General features: G+C 43.5%; 1 protein-coding gene across 1 annotated transcript in view; it reads left to right on the forward strand.

Annotated features, from left to right (window-relative positions):
* The first annotated feature begins 12,137 nt into the window (after positions 1-12,137).
* The window catches only part of SAMD12 (sterile alpha motif domain containing 12), a 170,669-nt gene continuing 162,249 nt past the window's right edge, over positions 12,138-20,557 (forward strand). Inside the window, exon 1 of the mRNA XM_054058492.1 lies at positions 12,138-12,268. Within this exon, the coding sequence (XP_053914467.1) occupies positions 12,256-12,268 (13 nt within the window). The 5' untranslated portion in view covers positions 12,138-12,255. The remainder of the gene's footprint in view (positions 12,269-20,557) is intronic.

The raw sequence follows: 20,557 nt of genomic DNA on the forward strand, positions 1-20,557 counted from the left end.
CTATGTGCTATTCCCCAAACTGGTCTTTTCTCCTGCTAGGACAAGCAAACAACTATCACAGGGCACTATCTGAGTTATTTAACTACTCTCAGTGGTCTGTTACCTGTCCTAAGCCTTGGGACCAAGACCCATGCACAGCCACTTCAGCCAGTATGAGCAGAGATTTCTTTTCCTGAATTGTGGGGTCAAGTGAACAATGCTAGATATCACAGTTGGATCTTCTCCTTCCTTGTACCCCAGCCTAATCCAAATTAATGCCATTCACTTTCCTAGAACAATGCTTGTGGGTGTGAGAAACTAGGAATTGAGGATCTGGCACTCCCAAAGCTTGTCTTCATCTGCAATAATTAATTTAAGTTAATACACCTGAATTACTTCATTTGTGCTTAGCTTCGTTTCAGCAAGTACTGGCATTCAGGAAACACCACTTAGCTGCTGGAGTGATTTGATTAGCAGTGCTGAGTGATTAGATTAGCAGTGGCTGGACAGAGCTGTTAATTACTTGTTGTCATTCCAGCTGATGTATTCCCACTGCATCAGTAGCTCGAGCCATGCATTTGCATAGACAAAACCTGTGCATGCTTATATCCGTTGTTTATTTTTCATTTACAACCCTGCCTCCTGTCAGTACTTCTAGTCCCTTATCTAACATGGTAGAGGTCCACAGTAGATGTAAGCCCTGTTGTTAGCCTGCTTGGGAGATCATTGTATGGTACTGAAAATGTCGGCAGGAGAAGCTTTGTCATAACTCCAGCAGAGATGTATGTTAAATTCTCTGGGAAATGCTCTTTCTGGAGTGGTATTTCTTGGCATACAACAGTGTCTCACTGCAGAAACACTAAAGTTTTGTGATGCTGTTGCAAATAGCAGCAGTTTTCACTGTCTCTTAAGCTCTCCAGAGTTCTAATTATGGCAAAAAAAAAAAAAAGCTTCTTAGGAAACAACCCTAGTTTTAAGGCTGAGGCTCCAGAGAACTGTGCTTACTTGCTATTTGTGAGCATTTCTGTTCAAGGACAAATGAAAATAAACTAGATAGTGAGAGAAGGATTTCTCTTTGTAAACTCAGTCCTCTATGAGTCACATGTTAAATCTTGCTGGTCCTCTGGGCTACTGCTGCTGTCATGAGAGAGGATGACAAGCAACTTCAATGAATTCTTCTTTTCCTTCCCTAGGTGACTTCTAGGAAATGTAGTCTTATTGAGTCCTTGATGCTTTGATAGATATATTTCAGAGAGATTAATTCTAACCCTCCTGCTCCCTGCCAAGAGGAAGCAGACCTATGCAGCTGCTTCTCTGCCAAGAAATAGCAGACGTTATGTTTGCCCATATGGAGCGGCACTCTGAATTCTTGTGCTTGGAATATATGTGGAATTCCCTTTCTATTAAAAGGCAAACCAAAATAACCTGCTTGGGAATAAGTGGAAGTCTCTTAGGAATGTGGAATAGGTGTTCTTTCCTGGATGCCAGGGACAATTTAACGTTCTGTTGGGTAACTATAAATTCTCTTGTCTCTCTGGGTTGTAAAGGCACGAAAAGCACAAAGGGAAAACATAAAATAATGCCATATGAATGATCTCAAAATATAAAACTGGTGAGGAAAAGTAACATAAGAAAGGGGATAGGGCTGTGTTGCTTGCCATTGCTGATAACAGTTGCTGTTAGCGTAGTAACAGCATGCAAATCTTCAATACTAGACCTACACTTCCTCTGCACTGGGAATTTTCACTATATGAGGTGTAAGGCAATGAAAAATCAGGGTCATAATATCCCACTGAGTTTCTGAGTCATCTTATTGCACTGAAATAAAAGCACTTTAGAAAATACAAGCCATCTGTGATGGTAAATGCAATTATCTGATTTATATTAACAAATGCTCACAAATCACTGCCAACCACTTGAATTTTTCAACACTGTACTGAGTCATTCATAAGCAGGTAAAGGTCATCACGCTAAGGCATTATCAACTCTGATCATTATCAAGTTATTATTATCTGCAATAACACAATTGCTTCTATCCATATCCAGCACATAAAGGACTTCTAAAGAAAGAGACACATTATTTTTTTAACTCTGACCTTCAGAGGATCACACTGGGTGTATTACTGAAGTCTACGCAGTATTGATCATTACTTATAGCTTTATCCTACCGGCACTGAGGTGAGCAGCAAACATTACTATTGTTAAAGGTCAAATCCCAAGCTGTATGCTCCAGATTCCCCATGGCTGCAGCTGCTGTCTATCAGGGATTCCCCAGATATGTTCTTTTCTCCATTTGCCCAGTAATTTTGCCCAAGTATGATAGGGCCACTGTGATTGTTCAAATTAAATATTCTGGTTGTAAGTGCACTATGCTTAGGATGTAGCAGTCCTACCAAGCATACACAGATCATGTTCTGCCTAGGGTCTGTACAGATGCACATGTACCACACTGCACAGGTTCATGTATTTCACTCTGGGGAGACCCAGAAGAGCTATGATAAACCTAAGACACTGTTTCTCATATCCTATTTGCACCTGTAACAAAAGCCATCAATAGGAATTTTAGATATATTTTGCATCAGTGTAAATTTTTCTAGCTGCCCATGAGGAAGAGCTGCATGTGTGTGTGTTACCCAAATCTGAGCACACTCAGGCTCCACAATACAAGCATCAGTGCACACACCAATCAATGTCCAACTGATTGCAGTGGGAACGGCCTGAATGCTCAGCTGGTAAAAATTAGTGGAGATTTGCCAAAATAAGGACCTTATAGAAACTGAATTGACTTAGATCCGCAGCAGATCAATATCCAGAGGCGCAGGATCCTTCAAACAGTGGAGGAGAAATTTGTTGTAACCAGAAGAAATACAGAGACACTATCCAAGAATGCAGGGATGTTTTAGAGAAGCCAAAGCCCACCTGGAGATACATCTGGTGAAGGACATGAAGGGCAACAAGAAGAGCTTCTACAGTTATGTCAGCAGCAACAGGGAGAGTAGACAAAATGCGAGCCCACTACTAAATGGGGGTGTGTGTGTGTGTGTCCTAGTGACAATGGAGATGGAAAACCCCAGTGTACTCAATTACTTCTTCACTTCTTTGCAGGTAAGAACATCCTTCAGGAATTCCAGGCCCCTGAGAGCAGAAGGAAATTCTGGAGCAAGGATGACAAATCCTTAGTGGATGACAATCAGGTTAAGAAACATTTAAACAACTGATCATATATAAACCTACAACACCTGATAGGATGCACACAGCAAGTGCTGAGGGAGCTAGCTGACACCACTGCAAGAAAATTCTCAATTACCTTTGAAAGGTCATAGTACTTTCGGAAGATTCCTGATGACCAGAACAGAGCAAATGTCACTTCTGCGTTCAATAAGGGCAAAGAATAACTGGAGAACTACAGGCAGTCAGCCTCACCTTGATCCCCATGAAGGTGATTGAGCAACTAATCTGTTTCCCACATTTAAGATAAGAATGCCATGGAGATGGAATTTGTTGTCAAAATGAACTTACACGGGGGAAATTGTACCTGTCTAATTTGAAAGCCTTCTACAGTGAAATGGCAAGCTTGATGGAGAAGCAAGGCTTTCAGCACTGTGTCCCTAACATCTTCACAGAAAAACTCATGAAATACAGACTTGGTAAGTGTTTGGTGAGGTGGACTGGAAACTGTTTGTTATGCTGGGCTCAAAGGGTTCTGATCAGCAACACAAAGTCCATTTGGAAGCCAGAGGTTGGTGGTACACCCCAGATATGGATACTAGGTTCATTACTGTTCTACCATCTTCTTTAATGACGTACTGGGATGATGGAACAGAGTGCACCTTCAGCAACAGTGTTGATAGTACAAAACTGGGAGGAGTGGCTGATATACTAAATGATGACACTGCCATTCAGAGGAACCTGGGCAGGCTGGAGAACACGGACATACTGGAATATGTCCATCAAAGAGCCATGAAGATGATTAAGGGATCAGAGTACCTTTCATACAAGCAGAGGCTGAGAGAGTTGGGCCTGTTCAGCTTGTAGGAGAAAACGCTTGGGGGGATCCCATCAATGTATATAAATACCCAGTGTGGGGCCAGTAAAGAAGATGGAGCCAGACTCTTCTCAGCAGCGTCCACTAAAAAGAAATAAGGCAATGGCCACAAACTGAAATGCAGGAAATTCCATGTAGATGAACAAGGAAACTGAGGAGTGATCAGTCACTGGAGCAGATTGCTCAGAGAGGCTATGGAGTCTCCACCCTTGGCATTATTCAGATGTGACTGAACATGACCTCCAGCAACCTGCTCTAGTTGCCCCTGCTCTGAGCAGGGGGTTGGACAAGACGATCTCTAGAGCTGCCTTCCAGCCCCAACAACTGTGTGATTCTGTGACTGTGGGTTACTGAGAGCATTCAACTGTTCCAGCTCACATCAAGTCACAGTTCAGCAAATAATAGCAGAAGTCAGGATTGTTTAAACAAGTTACCCAACTGTTTGCCAACTGGTCACATGGATCTGCCATGGAAGACTTCCTCTTGCTCTGTTTACATATATATCCTCTATTAAGTATGGTTCTTTCGCTTCCTCTGAGAAATGCTTACGCAGTAAGGCTCCGTTGTTCACATTCTCTAAAATTAAGAGCAAGGAGTGCATTCAGTGCTTTACTTTTCTCTGAAGAAAATGGACCCAGGCATTCTTAAGGAAACCATGAATCTCATTCACTGATCTCAGATCTCCAGCACAAACTCATCTGAGGGTATCAATGAAACAACTAAGTTCTGCACTGGTGACACTACCCTCACTTGCTTGTTCCCACCTCATACTACCTAATTCCTTGTGCTACCACATGTATTTGGGCAGTCACCAGTGAATGAAAGCAGGTAACAACAGGCTTTGTGCCAGGCTAATGATAGCAGTAGAGACCAGGAAGGTAAACAACTACTTAGCAGTGTTAGCCTAGGGTAGCTGGAAGCGTTCTTAAGATCATAGGGTGATTCCGAGCAGGAGGGACCTTGGGAGGTTTCTAGTCTAACCTCCTTCTCCAAGCAGGGTCAGGTGCAAGTTTATAGCAGGTTGCTCAGGGCTTCATCCAGTTGAGTCTTGGAAATCACCAAGGATGGGGACTACAAAACCTCTCTGAGCAACCAACCAGCTCACACATAACAGAATAGATGCTTCTAAATAGATAATGCTGTCTGTCTCGAGTATGTACAGATCATACTAACTCATCTACTTCCCTTCCTCAGTCTTCTATTATATGGAATAAAATATAATAAATTCTATGGATCTTCTCAGTATTTTAACACTTAAATTCCATTTTTTTTTCTTGTAACTAAGAGCAGAAGACATTGGCTATTTAGGAATATTTTTTTTTTAAAAAAATCAATTACTAAGCAGACAGAATAAAATACCAGAAATTGCAACAGTAATGATAAAATACTCCTCGAAGACATCCTGTGATCTTTTCTGAGTCTCCTACAGACCCCCAAATGCAATTCCTGCAGTATTATGGATTATTATGCGAGATATTTTAGACAATAAGGGAGTATAGGTCTGTATAGATAAACAATACTTGAAGTATACTTCAGCAATAGCATAAGCAAAGAATATTAATTACACAATTACACTACCACATCATTAAAACCTGCTTTTCAATGCCTTAATGGCATAATGTTGAAATCATATTACATATATTTCAAACATATTTATTGTATTTTTGGGCAAACTACAGCATCCCTGCCTAACTGCTCTTCTGAAGAACCCAGAAAACTGCTTCTGAATATTAGTGTTATACTTTAACACGTAGCATGCCTTGCTTCATTTTGTGATAGTAAGATTGGATCCACAAAAGTAGAAGAATCCGTTTCCATCGTTCAGAGCACGGGACTTAGAGTTAAACTTGGTTTCTTAACTTTTCTCAGCATATATAGAGAACATTTTTCTCTTAAAAATCAAATTCCCGCAGAACATGAGTAACAAAGTTGGATATTGGAAAAAATCACCAGTGTACCTAGCATTTTATGCCCCGCCTTTCAGGTAGTTGTGTGAGACTCAGCAGGTCTTCTCAGGAAATGCCACTTCCTACAGCAAAAAAAGAGAATGCATAGAAACTCCCCCCTCCCTTCCTCTCACTCCAGATCTGGCACCTAGTATCCCTGTGTCTGGCTCTGGCAAAGGGAATTGGAATTCTCAATTTACTGCTTCTACACCTGAATTTCCAGCTGGCTCCTACACTGTAGGATCCATAAAATTTCTGCTGAAATTTCCTTATTTTTCATAACCAAACAGGAGCAGCTCACAGCCTAGGGCGTGTCCTGAAAGTGTGCCTGAATGGCCATACAACCCCTCTCTCTTCCTTTTCCACCCCCCAGTACTGGCGGAGGCATGGAAGTGGAAACCCCCCCTTCTTCGTCCCCATCCATACCAAAGCTGTGTAGTCTTATGCATGTTCCTCCCACACTTTCCCCCAATATAATTACACTAATCATAAGTTACATTTGAAAATCCCACCTATTTACTGATTCCCAGCAATATGCAAAAGCAATGCAGGAGACCAGGCATTGAGTTGTTAGGCAGGTGGGATGGTCCTTTTGTAGGGCTATTTCTGTCACAATTGAGTTTGATGACAAACTTGGAATGGTTTATTTTCACTATCATAGTCTAGGCCCATTCAGCTAAGCAAGTCATAGACAAAAGTGTTCAAGCATGGCTGTGATGCTGTTCACTGCTGACGACACTTAGTGCCTGACTTGAAGTCAATGACTTCAGCTGCTTCTTCAACTGATGGTTCTGTGGATGTGTCCAGGCGCCTAAAATGACTTTCAAAAATCCTGAGTCACAATGAAATGGCAGAAGTACCTTGCTAACAAGGTCATTAGATGAAGATGAGTGAGAATTTCACTGCTGTTTTACAGAAAGGACTTCAGAACACAAAGGGGTGCTTAAAGCTTAAGAAGTGTTGAATTTCTGTAAGGTGAAAGGGGAATAAAAAGGGGGAAATCGTGATGGTTGATAGTGTAGTAAAGTACACAAGCCTGATGTCTTGTTTAGACCTCAGAACTCTTCTAGTAGAGCAACGCTGTTGATGGATGCACTTTCATCTAATGTTAGCTGGCAGAAGTCAACCCACAAATAATTCAAATGGCTAAGGAGCCTCTGGTCAGTACTGCTTATTTTATCTGATGACCTAGGGCAAAGTACACAGCAAATTGACTTTGGCTGTGACAAACTATGCCTGTTTAAAGGAAGTTGGCTACATTTCTAAGAGAAAGTTTAGAAGAAACCTATCTGGAGAGAGGCAAGGTAAAAAGAAAGGCAAGAAAGCAAGGAAGCATGATGAGATAGCTCTTTCTGAGCAGAGAAAGCTGGTCTTTTTCTGCTATATAATTTAGCAGGGTGTTTTTGAAAGTTAGCTTGCTCTCACTGATGTTTTTGAAAGCTCTGCTCAAAACATACTGTACTTTACCATAGACTAATTGAATCAACTTACAGTCTCTTTTCTCCAAAGAGTGACACACATTAAATAACAATTTGCTTAGTCTTGACCAGAATTTGAGAAGTTTCTGATGATTTTAGATACTGTTAAATACCGGGTTTCACTAGCTATCATGTAACATCAGGTATCAAACACTACACCTTTTAACATCTGTCATGCCCCATTTGCTATCTAGTCACAGCCATAATTTTGCTGTTCTTCAGCAGGCACAAAGTCGTAATTAAAAACTACAGGGCTGTTTAAAGGGCTTAGTGAAATTGTGCTCATTGGGGATGTCCTCAGGGCTCATAGCTGAAATGTAGTTACCAGTCAGAAATTCAGCATACTAAGGGGGATAGGACACCAGCTCTCCAGGTCCACAATACCTGAACTTTAAGCCTTTATTTATTCCGTCTATAGCTTCTAACTCATTCTAACCAAGAAGGCACTGCTTCACATATGCACTAGACAGGTAACACTCTAACATATCTTTAAATATTGTAATGATATAATAAATGATCTATGATTAATTGAATACATAAACTTAATACAAAATGTTGTCAAAATCACAAAAGACTGTGTAGCAATGTTGACAAGAATTGACGTAAGTTGCATGTGTGTGTTACACATATTTGAAAACTGGGAAACCTATGAATACCCTTATTTTCTCAACAGAAAGTATGTGACTTTTAGCCCATTTCACCCAGCATATGGGATCAGGTGTATGATTGTACTGTGTTTGGGAATAACAGCATATCCTCTCAATTGTTATTACTTATAATGTACTGTGAGTACGCTTACCACTTTGCAAACATGTGAAAGACAAGGCTGCTGCTCCAGGGAGCGTGTTCCTTGACTCATATACAACACAAAGGCTAACAGTTCAAAAGCACATAAGGGCAAAGAACAAGTGAGGTCTTCAGGACAAAGTTGGTAATAGAAGGCTTTAGAAAAGAATCACGCTTGAAGGCCATTCTGTATAAGCTCTGGTTTTCCTTCATAAAATAAATAAAGAACGTACAGTTTTATTTTAATTACTTTAGATATTTCAGGAACATAAAAATTCCCAGGGTTTGAGAAGACCTTATTCGTTTGCACATTGTATGTTCTTGCACTCTTAATTTGAACTCACAGAGGTTTGTTTTGCAAAAATAACCTGTCATAAATAACACTTATTAGCCACAATACCACTGCTAATGAAGAAAATGAACATGTGAAAATATTGTCATGCCCTATCTGCATTTGCCCTTGTATATTTGGTCAGTCTGCTGTTATCCTCTCAGTTTTAGCAATGACATAATTTGGTGACTGATGGAACTCATAGACTCTTTCTGGGAGGGTTAATATACGTTGACACATATAAACAAAAAAATAGGTATTTTTGAAGGAGAAAAATCTTCAAAATCTTTTTGGTCCCTCAAAATGAAACCAAAGAGGGTACAAATGCATACCTGTTTTTCAGACAGCAAACATTTCAGGACATATCTTGAGGGTGCCAGGTTGTTTGGCATAAGATTGACGAAGACCTGAATTAAAGATTCCACTACTGCATCTCTAGTCTTTATCTGGATTTTTCTGAAGAACCTGTCAGTCAGACAGGATAAAGATGGTAAATGGAGAAAGACCAAGGGCCTCACCCTGTGTGAGGCACCTGCAGAAGTTCCTGGTATTTTCCATGCTCCTTTCTTCTTCTCTGTGGAAACACTTCTCTGGCCAGCATGGGACAGGTCGACACTCGATTTCCATGGAGCCATCAGGCTGGAAGTCGCAGGGACTGAATTACCATGACTGCAACATCCTGTGCAGCTGTAAAATGGTGTTTGCTGTTGGCATGGCACCTGCTCAGGCCCTTCTCCCCATGCCTCATAGTGGTCACCACCCCCGCAGCTTCCCCAGAGCCCAACCAGTCACTGCCTGCCCCCCATGCTGCGCTCCCTGCTTGGTAGGTAAACGTTGAGGCACCCCACACAGCTATGCTTCCCCTGAGGAGTGCAGAGCTGTAGAAGAACTGCGCTGTCCACTGCAGCCCAGAAGGCCAACCATATCTTGGGCTGCACCAGAAGAATCGTGGCCAGCAGGGCAAGGGTGGGGATTCTCCCCCTCTGCTCCGCTCTTCTGAGACACCACCTGGAATACTCTGCCCAGTTCTGGAATCCCAAACATAAAGATATGGAGCTGTTGGAGTGGATCCAGGTGAGGCTACAGGGATGATCAGAGGGCTGCTATGAGGACAGGCTGAGAGAGTTGGGGTTGTTCAGCCTGGAGAAGAGAAGGCTCCAGCGAGACTTTATAGCAGCCTTCAAGTTCCTGAAGGGGGCTACAAGAAAGCTGGGGATGGACTTTTTGCAGGGGCATGTAGTGATAGGATGATACAAGAAGCAGTTACTATTACAAGAGTGGGATATTTTTTATTTAAGCTAAAGTTGAGTTAGGTTTCGTCTAAGTGATTAGGTTTTTTTTGAAAGTTAGATAGAATGTCCCTCTGATAGTTTGTTTTCTTTCAAGCAGTGTTCTTCCAGACACAGTTCATTCTTTGAAGATGATAAGGTCTTGTGTTTAAGTACGATCTGTGCTGAACAGATGTCTCTTCTGTAATCACCTCTTTTCAGTGTTTCCCTATCTCAAATGCAAGGTCAGGCAGAGAGCTGGAACCAGCTTTAAATTAATAAGCGTTTTGACTGTTGTGAAGTTAATAATAACATTAAAAATAGACCTTGGAAATAATAGAATATGCATAAGATTTCTGGGAAAATTTATACATATGTGTGTAAGTGGGAAATACATTCCATAATCAGCTCTTGTCTTGTGGCACAGGATTGATGGAGATCACTCCCACATGTTGCCCAGGCCTGATAAAGGATGCTTGCTTTCTAAAACAACAAAACTAATCTTGGAGTGTTCGTTTGCCAGCATTTTTGGTATCAATAGGACAAGGGTGAATGGCTTTATATTGGAGGGGACAAGATTTAGATTGGGCATTAGGAAGAAATTCTTCACAATGAGAGTGGTGAGGCACTGGCACAGGCTGCCCAGGGAAGTTGTGGATGCCCCATCCCTGGAGGGGTTCAAGGCCAGGCTGGATGGGGCCTTGAGCAGCCTGATCTAGTGGGATGTCCCTGCTCATGCAGGGGTGTGGAATGGATGAACTTTAAGGTCCCTTCCAACCCAAATCATTCTATGATTCTATGATTCTGTCCCTCTACCCTGCTCTTGTGAGACCCCACCTGGAGTATTGTGTCCAGTTCTGGGATCCCCAACATAAGAAGGAGCTGTTGGAATGGGTCTAGAGAAGGGCTACAAAGATGATCTGAGGGCTGAAGCACCTCTGCTATTAGGACAGGCTGAGAGAGTTGGGGTTATTCAGCCTAAAGAAGAGGAGACCTCAGAGCAGCTTCCAATACCTGAAGGGGCTACAGGAAAGCTGGGGAGGGAGTTTTTACCAGGGCATGTAGTGATAGGATGATGAGACACGGCCAGTCACAAGTGGTGTCCCCTAGGGATCAGTGCTGGGTCCAGTCCTGTTCAAAATCTTTATCAATGACGGGGATGAAGGCATTGAGTGCACCCTTAGCAAGTTTGCAGATGACACTAACCTAGGAGGAAGTGTTGATCTACTTAAGGGTAGGGAGGCTCTCCAAAGGGATCTGAACAGGCTGGACTGATGGGCCGAGGCCAATGGCATGAAGTTTAACAAGGCCAAATGCCAGGTCCTGCACTTGGGGCACAACAACCCTTTGCAGTGCTACAAACTAGGGGAAGAGTGGCTAGAAAGCTGCCTGGAAGAAAAGGGCCTGGGAGTGTTGGTTGACAGCCGACTGAACATGAGCCAGCAGTGTGCCCAGGTGGCCAAGAAGGCCAATGGCATCTTGGCTTGTATCAGAAACGGTGTGACCAGCAAGTCCAGGAAGCTTATTCTGCCCCTGTGTGCGGCACTGGTGAGACCACACCTCGAATCCTGTGCTCAGTTCTGGGCCCCTCGCTATAAGAAGGATGTTGAGGCTCTGGAGCATGTCCAGAGAAGAGCAATGAAGCTGGTGAGGGGGCTGGAGAACAAGTCTTAGGAGGAGCAGCTGACAGAGCTGGGGTTGTTTAGCCTGGAGAAGAGGAGGCTGAGGGGAGACCTTATTGCTCTCTACAACTACCTGAAAGGAGGTTGTGGAGAGGAGGGAGCTGGCCTCTTCTCCCAAGTGACAGGGGACAGGACAGGGGGGGATGGCCCCAAGCTGTGCCAGGAGAGGTTCAGACTGGATATCAGGAAAAAATTTTTCACGGAAAGGTCATCAGGGACTGGCAGAGGCTGCCCAGGGAGCTGGTGGAGTCCCCACCCCTGGAGGTATTTAAAAGACCATTAGACAAGGTGCTCAGGGACATGGTTTAGTGGCAGATAGAAATGGTTGGAGTTGCTGATCTAAGAGGTCTTTTCCAACCTGGTGATTCTATGATTCAAAAAATTGGAGGGGGCAGATTTAGACTAGACATAAGGATAGAATTCTCCACACTGAGGGTGGCGAGGCAGTGGCACAGGTTGCCCAGGGAAGATGTGGATGCTCCTCGCTGTCGGTGCTCCAGGGTCCCTGGGCAGCCGGATCTAGCTGGAGGTGTCCTTGCCCATCTCAGGGCTGTGGATGCCCCTCGCCGTCGGTACTGCAGGTCGGTCCCCGCGGGCGGTGCCGGCCCTGGACGGGCTCCGCGTTCCCCCCGCCCGGACTCCATTTCCCGTGGTGCCGCGCGCCCCGCGCTGTCAGCGCTGCAGGTTCGGCCGCGGAGCCGCCCGGCTCGGCGCCCGCCGCACTATGCGAGGCCGGGAGGATGGCGGTGGAAGGTAAGGGCTGCCGTGTCCCTCACCTGCCGGGGTCGGGCTCCGATCCGGGCCCCCGCGAAGCCCTTCCATGGGCTCGGCCCCTCCTGCCCCGCGGGGGACGGGGGAGCCCGAGGGCCGCGGGGCGGGGGGAGCCGGGGAACCGCAGAACGACCCACGAAGGGACCCGCAGGGACCGTGGATGCCCGGCTCCGGGGGCGGGACCCGGCCGTTCAGGTGGTGCCGGCCAAGAGCTGGAAAGGTGGACGCTGAGGTCTTGCAAATAGATGCTCCTGTGGTGGTGTGAGTTGGAGAGATGTGACAAGGTGTATGGGAAAAAGCAACCCTCCTTCCCTGCTGTCTGCTCCTGCTTCACTCGCTTCTCTAGCGTTTTAGAGCGAGGCATTGAGAATCCTGGACTTTGGGTCCCGTCTCGCTTTCTTCTGTGCTCTCGGGAAAGCTTCAGAGGTCGGCAGTGTGAAAGCCAGCCGTTTGACCCCTCCTCCTATGCTTAATTTAAGGTCATGTTGGTTTTTGGGGGGTGCTCGTGTTGATGCTGCCTTGAGTTTTGTTTCTCAGATACGCTGAGATCTACAGTTCCAGTGGAGACCACTTGCTTTATTGCTGAAAATCAACCTGAAGCTGTCTTTGGCTGAGCACCCAAGTGAGCAGCACAAATGATAGCCTAGCAAAAACTTGGGCTTACTGATGGCAGTGAGCAGCTTAACATCCCTGAAAACCAGCTTCCTAGGGAAATTCAGATGAAGGTAAACAAAACCGCTGTGTTTCAAAAGCCCTCTGTGTACAACATAAGTTGTCCATCCTAAGTTGTAAGCCTCTCCATGAGTCAAACAGATTTCTTGTGTGCGGGCTTCTTTACTGATTGCCAGTTATGAAGGCTCGCTGTACAAAGAAAGAAGGTTGTGGCCCTGAGTAAGAGCATTGCTGCTTCAGCGGCAAAAGCTTAACAACATGTACTGGGCATGTGTGCCCAGTAGTGGGTAAGTAAGTAAATGAAATGGACTGCCATGCACCAGATGGTTCATATGCCAGCAGCAACCCCTATTTCAGTATGCTCTTTAGTGTCATCCTCCTTTTTTCACTTTGAGTCCTTCTCTGTCTGTATGCTGGATCTTTTTAGGTCTGTAATAATTCCTGCTGTATCTGCAGTGCCTTCCATCTGAGAATCTCTAAAAGCTTTGTAAATATTAATGAAGGAAAGCTCTGCTAAAGCTTTGGGAAGCAATGCCTTTCCCTTCTCCTGAGATGGGATTCTTTTCTTCTTTAACTCTTTCTTCTCATTTCCTTTCCCCAGGATGCATCCCTGCTATGGTCTCTCAGAGTAGGCTTTCCTGTCTGTATGTTCTGCTTTCCTCCCATCTGGGGTTTTTGTCTCTCAACTTTCTTACCTCTGCATAATTCTATTACCCTTACACTAGCACAGCAAGGTGACTACTTACTTCTTCAGTATAAGTAGCCATGTGGCTGTGGCTACTTTGTGTGAATGTATTGCATGCTCATTTAAGGCCTTTTCTTATCCATTATTTCCTTTTGGAATTATGTTTCTTTGTGTGACTTGCTTAAAAGTGTGCTTTTATCTTAATGCACCTTCTGTTGTAGCCCTGTGAGCCGTGTTCTTTTCATGAACTGTGAGTTTTGGCAGGTAACATGCGGCATTATGGCTTCTGTTTGGGAAGCTGAGAGGTTACTTGTCACTCACCACAGTGTGCAGATTGTACTCTAGTCAAAAGTAAAGTTGCCATGGAATCTTCTGAACTGAGAGTTTTATAGAAAAATATGAGTTTTCTGAACTCAAGTGTCTTGGATTCAGGAAACAATGTTTTGTTATTTTTTTTTTTTTATTTTCCTACTTGCTTAATTTATTTGTTTTCATTAGACAAACATTTTAATGGTTTGCTTCTTGGGATCTCGAGAACATAACCTGCTTGTACATCACCTCTGGAAGCTTGGAAATAAGGATAGCCCTGAAAACCTGGTTTAAGCAGAGGTTTTCTAGCCTTCCAGTCTCTGTGGTAGTTGGCTGGGAGTTTAGCTAGGATGAGTTCCTGGGTCTCCATACCTTTTCAGAGAGTGCAGCAATGCTTCTGGACAGATGGGCCAACTGTCTTCTTGCTCGAACTTGCAAATGGCTGGCTTTGGGATGCAACTGGCAGGGAGTGGATAGATCCCTGGGGCACAAGGGAAGCACTGGTCCTGGAGCATGGGAGCTTCTGGCTGGAGCCAACATCCGCTGCCATACCAGTTCCACCATGGCTATTGTTCTGTGGAAACTGCCCGTTTGTCAGCCTTAGTGACGAACCCAGAAGCTCTTTGTTTCTCCTTTCAGAAATGCTCTGTGTGGCTGAAGTGAAAATATTTTGTAACTTCTAGTTTGTGCAGAATCTTTGAAAAATCCTGATTCAATTTTATCTAATGAACTGTTGAAATATTTCCCAAATTTGATTATTTTTAACACTGTCTTAGCATGGAGAACTGGAGTTAAGTTATGGCAACAGTTCAGCAGTTTACTTAAGGAAAATATCCCAAATTTTTTACTGGGGTAGCTGACAGCAATGGATTTGCAAATATGAAACAGGAATTTGGAGGATACTACAGTTCTTTGCCCATTATATATATAATACATACCTGAGTGTCCCAAAAGAGATTATGTGGACTGGGAGGTTCAATGGGCTGCATAGTAGCAGTACTTTCTGATTGATGAAAAGATTGGCCTGTGTATGGGGAAAGTGTGTTTGAGTTTGCAGTCCTTAATATGAGCCCATCCAGATGGGAGCACTGCCAAGGTGAGTCTATTTTTAGACCTAGCAGTTTTGATAATGTTCCTTTAAGTGTTTTTTTCCCCTCTAGTAAGAATGAAAGAACTAGGTCAGAGACAGTAGAAAAAGGCTTTTGATCTCTGCAACAGTGTTCTTGAAAATTTTGTTCTTTTCACTCTTGTGCAGCAGAGGTAAATGGAAGAGAGAAATGATGATTTATTCCCCCCTTAGTGTTTATTTGCACAAGAAAGTGAGAAGCTGACAGTATCCACCAGATAATGTATGCGTGCAGGTAATTCCACACAGTTCTGTGGGATCCCCTGCAGCTCTGACCTGTGGTGTCTTTGAGATTCCTGAACACAAAAAGCACTAATTACATATCATGAAGTTCTTTCATAGTAAGTCTTTAATGAAATTTGGTCTAACACTTTTCCTTCAGTGCATAGACTTTGGAAAGTGCATGGGTATGTTTGTTGCTAATCTCTTCCGTGAAAATTAATGTAAAATTCTGCTGCTGTCCTATGGCTCATCTGCAGTGGGCTTGCGCTCCTGGGACTCTTGATCTTCCTACAGGAGAATATTTTTTACCAAGAAGTGGAGCCTTGCTGACATAAAATGACAATAACTCTGTCCTTACCCCTTGGTAACCTTCAGGAGTGACCAGAGACTCAGAGGAGGTTAGGGAGTTCTGGGGTGTGGCATTAAGGTTCAGTGCCACAAGTCTGAAGTTATTTGCTGCTTGTAATCAAATTTTGTCAAAGCAATCCTATGAACTTCAGCAATGAGATACACCTGGATGGAAAGCCGTCAGTGCCTAGACAACTCCAAAAGATATCCAGTACTGCCATGTGTTTCTTCAGAGAGTTGAGATACAGTGCGCTCCCATATGTGCTATGCCAACTCTGTCAGGAATGCTAAAGCAAGTTCAGGATCATCCGAAGGACAGCTTTGAAACCTGTTTCAGTGTAGGTAGCTGTCGTACTGTTCCAGGGTGTGCCCAAAAGTACAAGTCTTTTGACAGGTATTCAATTATTCAACTTTCTTATTCCTACACCCACTCCAGACTCAGTCTAGATGTCTCCATATCTAAGTTCCTGAGAATATGATCTCATATATGGGTTTTCAGCACATTTAATTGCCTTTGGAGCAAAGAAGCAGCAAACCCTGTCATTCAAAAATAGCATGTGATTCCGTCAATGTTCTTGTTTTCTTCAACAGTTTCCAACCACTCCTTAGGTTGAAGGACTCAGATATGTGGCTCGGAAAGAGCTGCCATTTGGAAGCAGGGCTAAGATACACATCAAACTCTCCAGCTGCAACTGCCCTGTCAGTTCATAGCAGAGGAGATAGATAAGACCAGTTAGTGGAGGCATGCACAGGATAGAGAGGAGTGAGAACCGAACTCCAGCCTTTGGTCTTGAAAAAATTTCTGTATGTTAATTAGTGACTGTTTATTTAAAAAATGCAGGAGTAGTTATGGGACTCCGAACTGGAACACAGGTCTTCTCCCATCTTACTTCACCTGGCAGCTGATTTGTTGGACTGTAACATCTCTATCCTTTCTTGCTCAGCGGCAGCACAGCTTCAGAAGATGGGACTTCCCTTCTTGACACACCATCGCCCTCCCACCAGCCCCAGTTTGCATACAGCATGGTGGCAGCATGTGCTTCTCTACTTTGAGTCACTGCTTAGAGCTTTCCTATCTAGATTGCTACATTTGAAAAAGTCAACTTCATTACATTTTGTTGCATCTGTCTTTAACAAGGTAGATAGTAAATGATCCCTCTCCAAAGGTATAATGACTCTGCTTAAGGACAGGAGTCTATTTTGGACTGCAAAGCTCTCATTGTGAATGGATATGCTATGCTCCTTGGGTATCCTATAGGAAAATAGAGCCAAAGTTCAGAGGTGCATTCCACTGTGGCAGTTGGAGACCCCAAAACAAAGGTGTAGCAACAAAGAATGTCACTGCACTGAAACCTCTTCAGGTGTGTTCAGACTGTGTGGTGGGGAGTGGATATGATTGCAGGTTATGTCATTTTCCCTTCTTTGCTTTTAGAAATGAACCAATATTAAGCAGGAAGCAAGATACAGTATAGACTTGGTATGCCACTACCTTTCCCTTGCATGACATTTGTTTATAGGAAAAGAGCGGACCTGGATGCTCAGGAGTGCATTTGATTCAGGTCAACCAATTTAGATACAGTTCCATGAGTGTTTGGCCTTTCCTTTTAAAATAATTGGAAGACTCAGAAGCCCAAGGAGGACATTGATTAATATAAATTGGCTCTTTCAATGCAATTGAATCCCATCATAAGGATAAAACTTGTCAGATGGTGGTAGTATATGGGCAAAGGCAAGGAATGGTACTTAGAAAGTTCATGTGCTTTCTCCACCCGGAAGAGAAGCCAAATGAGCAAGGCAAGAGTTAGACATTAGATGCATTTGCTAACAAACTGCTGGAAAGTGCCAATAAAGTTTGTAGTGATGTTGTAAGATTCAGTGTTTACTGCTTAAATGGAAATTGTAAAATAGAATTCTCCTTGAGAGGTTTTTTTCTGTTCCTGAGGTGTCCAAGTATGGCGGGTAATATCCAAGAAGGTTGTAGCTTTCTTCCTCTCATTTACAGCTCGGTGTATGAAGCCAGGGCAAGCTGTTTGGAGTCAGTCTCTTCCCAGTATTGCAGTGTCCCAAAAGTTGTGGCAGTGAGAAGCTCAGGGTAAGGCACTGTAGCCAGGTAGGTTGTTCAGCTGATAACGATAGAGGTTTCTGTCCAAAGCCTTATCTGTGGAACCTTATCAGTTTTATGACAAAGTCTCACTCATCTGCTGTCCATTCAGAACAATTCCACTCACCACAACAGTTCAATTTGCATCAAGTAACTTCCAGGAGAATTTGGCCAGGGCAACCTAGAAACACAAGGAGGAGATGGGGAACTGGAACTGGTACTAAGCTATAAAACCATTAACAGATAGGGTCATGATAGGGTCTCTTTTTCACAAAACACATACGAACTGATACTGTTCTGTGAAAGGAACTCTCACTGCTGTGCCAGGTCAGTGGAATTGTGGGGGAGGGAGGGGGCCAGCATTAGGCTGCAGCTGTAGCAGATCAGATTTGCGCATCTTGCCTGTAGTGGCTTATGCCTTGAGTACGTTGTATGTTTCCTGACCTTTGCATAGGATTTTCTTTCTCTCTCTGGAAGCATCCTGTGTCAGGACTGTGAAGGGAATGATGCGGGAGTTGCTGTCAGTAGTTGCATGTTCTCAGTGTAGCATGAGCTAAACTTGAAATTAAAGAGCAGGTTCACTACTTGGAACAGCAAGTATTCATCTGAATATGCCCTGCTTCTGGATGAAGCAAGCAGGTGGACAGAGGGTCTGAAGTTAACTCTGTGTTCAATTATAGGATCCAACATGTTTGCAGGGAGTATAAGACTGAATAGGAGAAGGGCATGAGGAAGACATTAGGAGTCAATTGTAGCTTGTCTTTAGCGCAGTCCTATCTGTCTCTGTGTAACGTGGAACCTTGCTAGCTCACACTCTCCAGATGAATGTTTGTTACTTCTCTCCATTCCCCCACTCATTTGCTAGCCTCTGCCCTGTTTTTGTGGCTTTTTTTTTCCCCAGAGGGGATTTTAGTTGAGTTGATTTGCTTCTCTGCAAATAACCTAGTAAAGCAAGAAAAAGACTTTTAATAATGCTGTTTCAGAAACATAAAGAAAGAATTGTAATGTGAATAAATAGAAGCTTTCTCCTGGATTTTCCTCTAGCAAAATAATTGTGTGCTCTCGGCTAACGGTTTGTCACTACACAAATCAGCTTGGGTACTAGAGGGAGTAGGATACAGTGGTATGAGTAAGCAGTAGGAGGTGAAGAATTTTACTGGAGGAAGGAAAGAAGGCATTTCCAGACTCTTCAGTTAAATGTGCAGGGGAAGGGGTAGCCTCGAACAATGATAAAGGAGGTAATTTTTAGGCAGTTGAGGGAAAACCAGGGTGGAAAACAAAGTCAACTGCCAGATTGCAAATGAGTTGTGCTAGTGAGAATGAATCAGTGTATCTTCCTTTGCATTTTGATGACTTTGTGCATCAATCATGGGACAAGAAGTAAAGCCTGGATCCACAGCTAAATTGCAGTCATTTCTGTGCTGCATGTTCAGCAGATGCCAGCTTTCATGATTAGGGCCAAGGCAGAGATCTGTGCTGCACGTATGGGACAGCACACCTCTGCTGTAATAAAGACCTAATGTGTGTGTGTCTGAGCCATTCTTTGTATGCTGGTAAGCTCACTAGTGTTTGGAAATGGTTTCTGATGTAATTCTGGCTGATTATAGAATCGAATAGTAGTGCTTTTAGGACTTGAGATGAGGCATTCTTAGAAATGTAATTTGCAGTGGAGCGTGACTAGCTAATCTCCTAAGCAGTGATTTCAAGACGAGTTTCTTACAGGAACAGTGGAACTAATGAAGACTTGTTTCTTATCCAGGTGTGTTATTTATCTACTTCCTCTCCATACTGTTACAGAGGTGTTTGTAAGAGATGTATGTGGAGTGTAGTAGATTGTCTCAGTATTTTTCTCTTTTTGTGTTTGTCTTTTGCTTTATTTTTGGGCACTTTTTCATTGTTTCTGGAGGTAGTGAATGGCTTGTACTAGTAATTGGCTTGGTACCATGGGATGACTACCCATTTGCCCAGATAGAGGTGTTCAGGGACAGTTGCATTGAGAATACAGTTACTTTAAATTTTGTCTTGCTGATGATAATTCTGAAGGGCTAAAAAAAGGCAAAAGCCCCATAATTTACAGTTATGAACTAAAATGATCACCCTTCCTCTGAACACTTGATCCCCTTCTGCCTGTCTCCTCTTCCTAGAGCTGTCTCCCATTTGCTCTGCCCTTCTTGACCTTGTTCCGTGTTCACTTCCTTGCTGCAGGAGTGTCTCTTCTCTTGCTCTCGAAGTTGTGTCCCAGGTGGAGGGCATGTCCCACTGCTTGGATAAACTCTTGGCTGTAAAATTGTATGTTGTAAGAAGTTTGGTTGTTAAATTGATTAATCCAGCAGATGATTAATAGTCATGATAAACAGGGGCTAGAAAGACAAGTCTGTCTCTGGAGGGACCTGAAGGTAGCAGCGTGCTGCTGCTTGTGCCAAGCTTTGCTGTAGATGTGTGAGCTTTGAACTCAAACCAATGGGTCTCTTCAGTAGCAGCAGTTTACAAAGCACCCCACAGCTCAGCCCTGGCCTTGTTTTGGGGACAGTCTGTTTATAATCACTTTATGCTGATTTTTGATCCCAACCAACAGAAGTAGATAGCTGGACACCAGTATTATTTCAGCTAAATACTTTTGGACTTGAGTCTTAGAGGAGGTTTCCGATAAATTCATGTTATCTGCACTGAAATAGAAAAAAGGCCCTGACTGATTTGGTAGGCTTCTTAGCTCTTTGTGAATGTTGCAGATTTGGTGGCCATTAGATAGGCAGACTTGGGAAATGCAGTGGGCAAGATCTTGAAGCTACTTCCTTGGTGGGAAGAAGG

The sequence above is a fragment of the Cuculus canorus genome, chromosome 2 (assembly GCF_017976375.1).
Source record: "Cuculus canorus isolate bCucCan1 chromosome 2, bCucCan1.pri, whole genome shotgun sequence".
Lineage (NCBI taxonomy): Eukaryota > Metazoa > Chordata > Aves > Cuculiformes > Cuculidae > Cuculus > Cuculus canorus.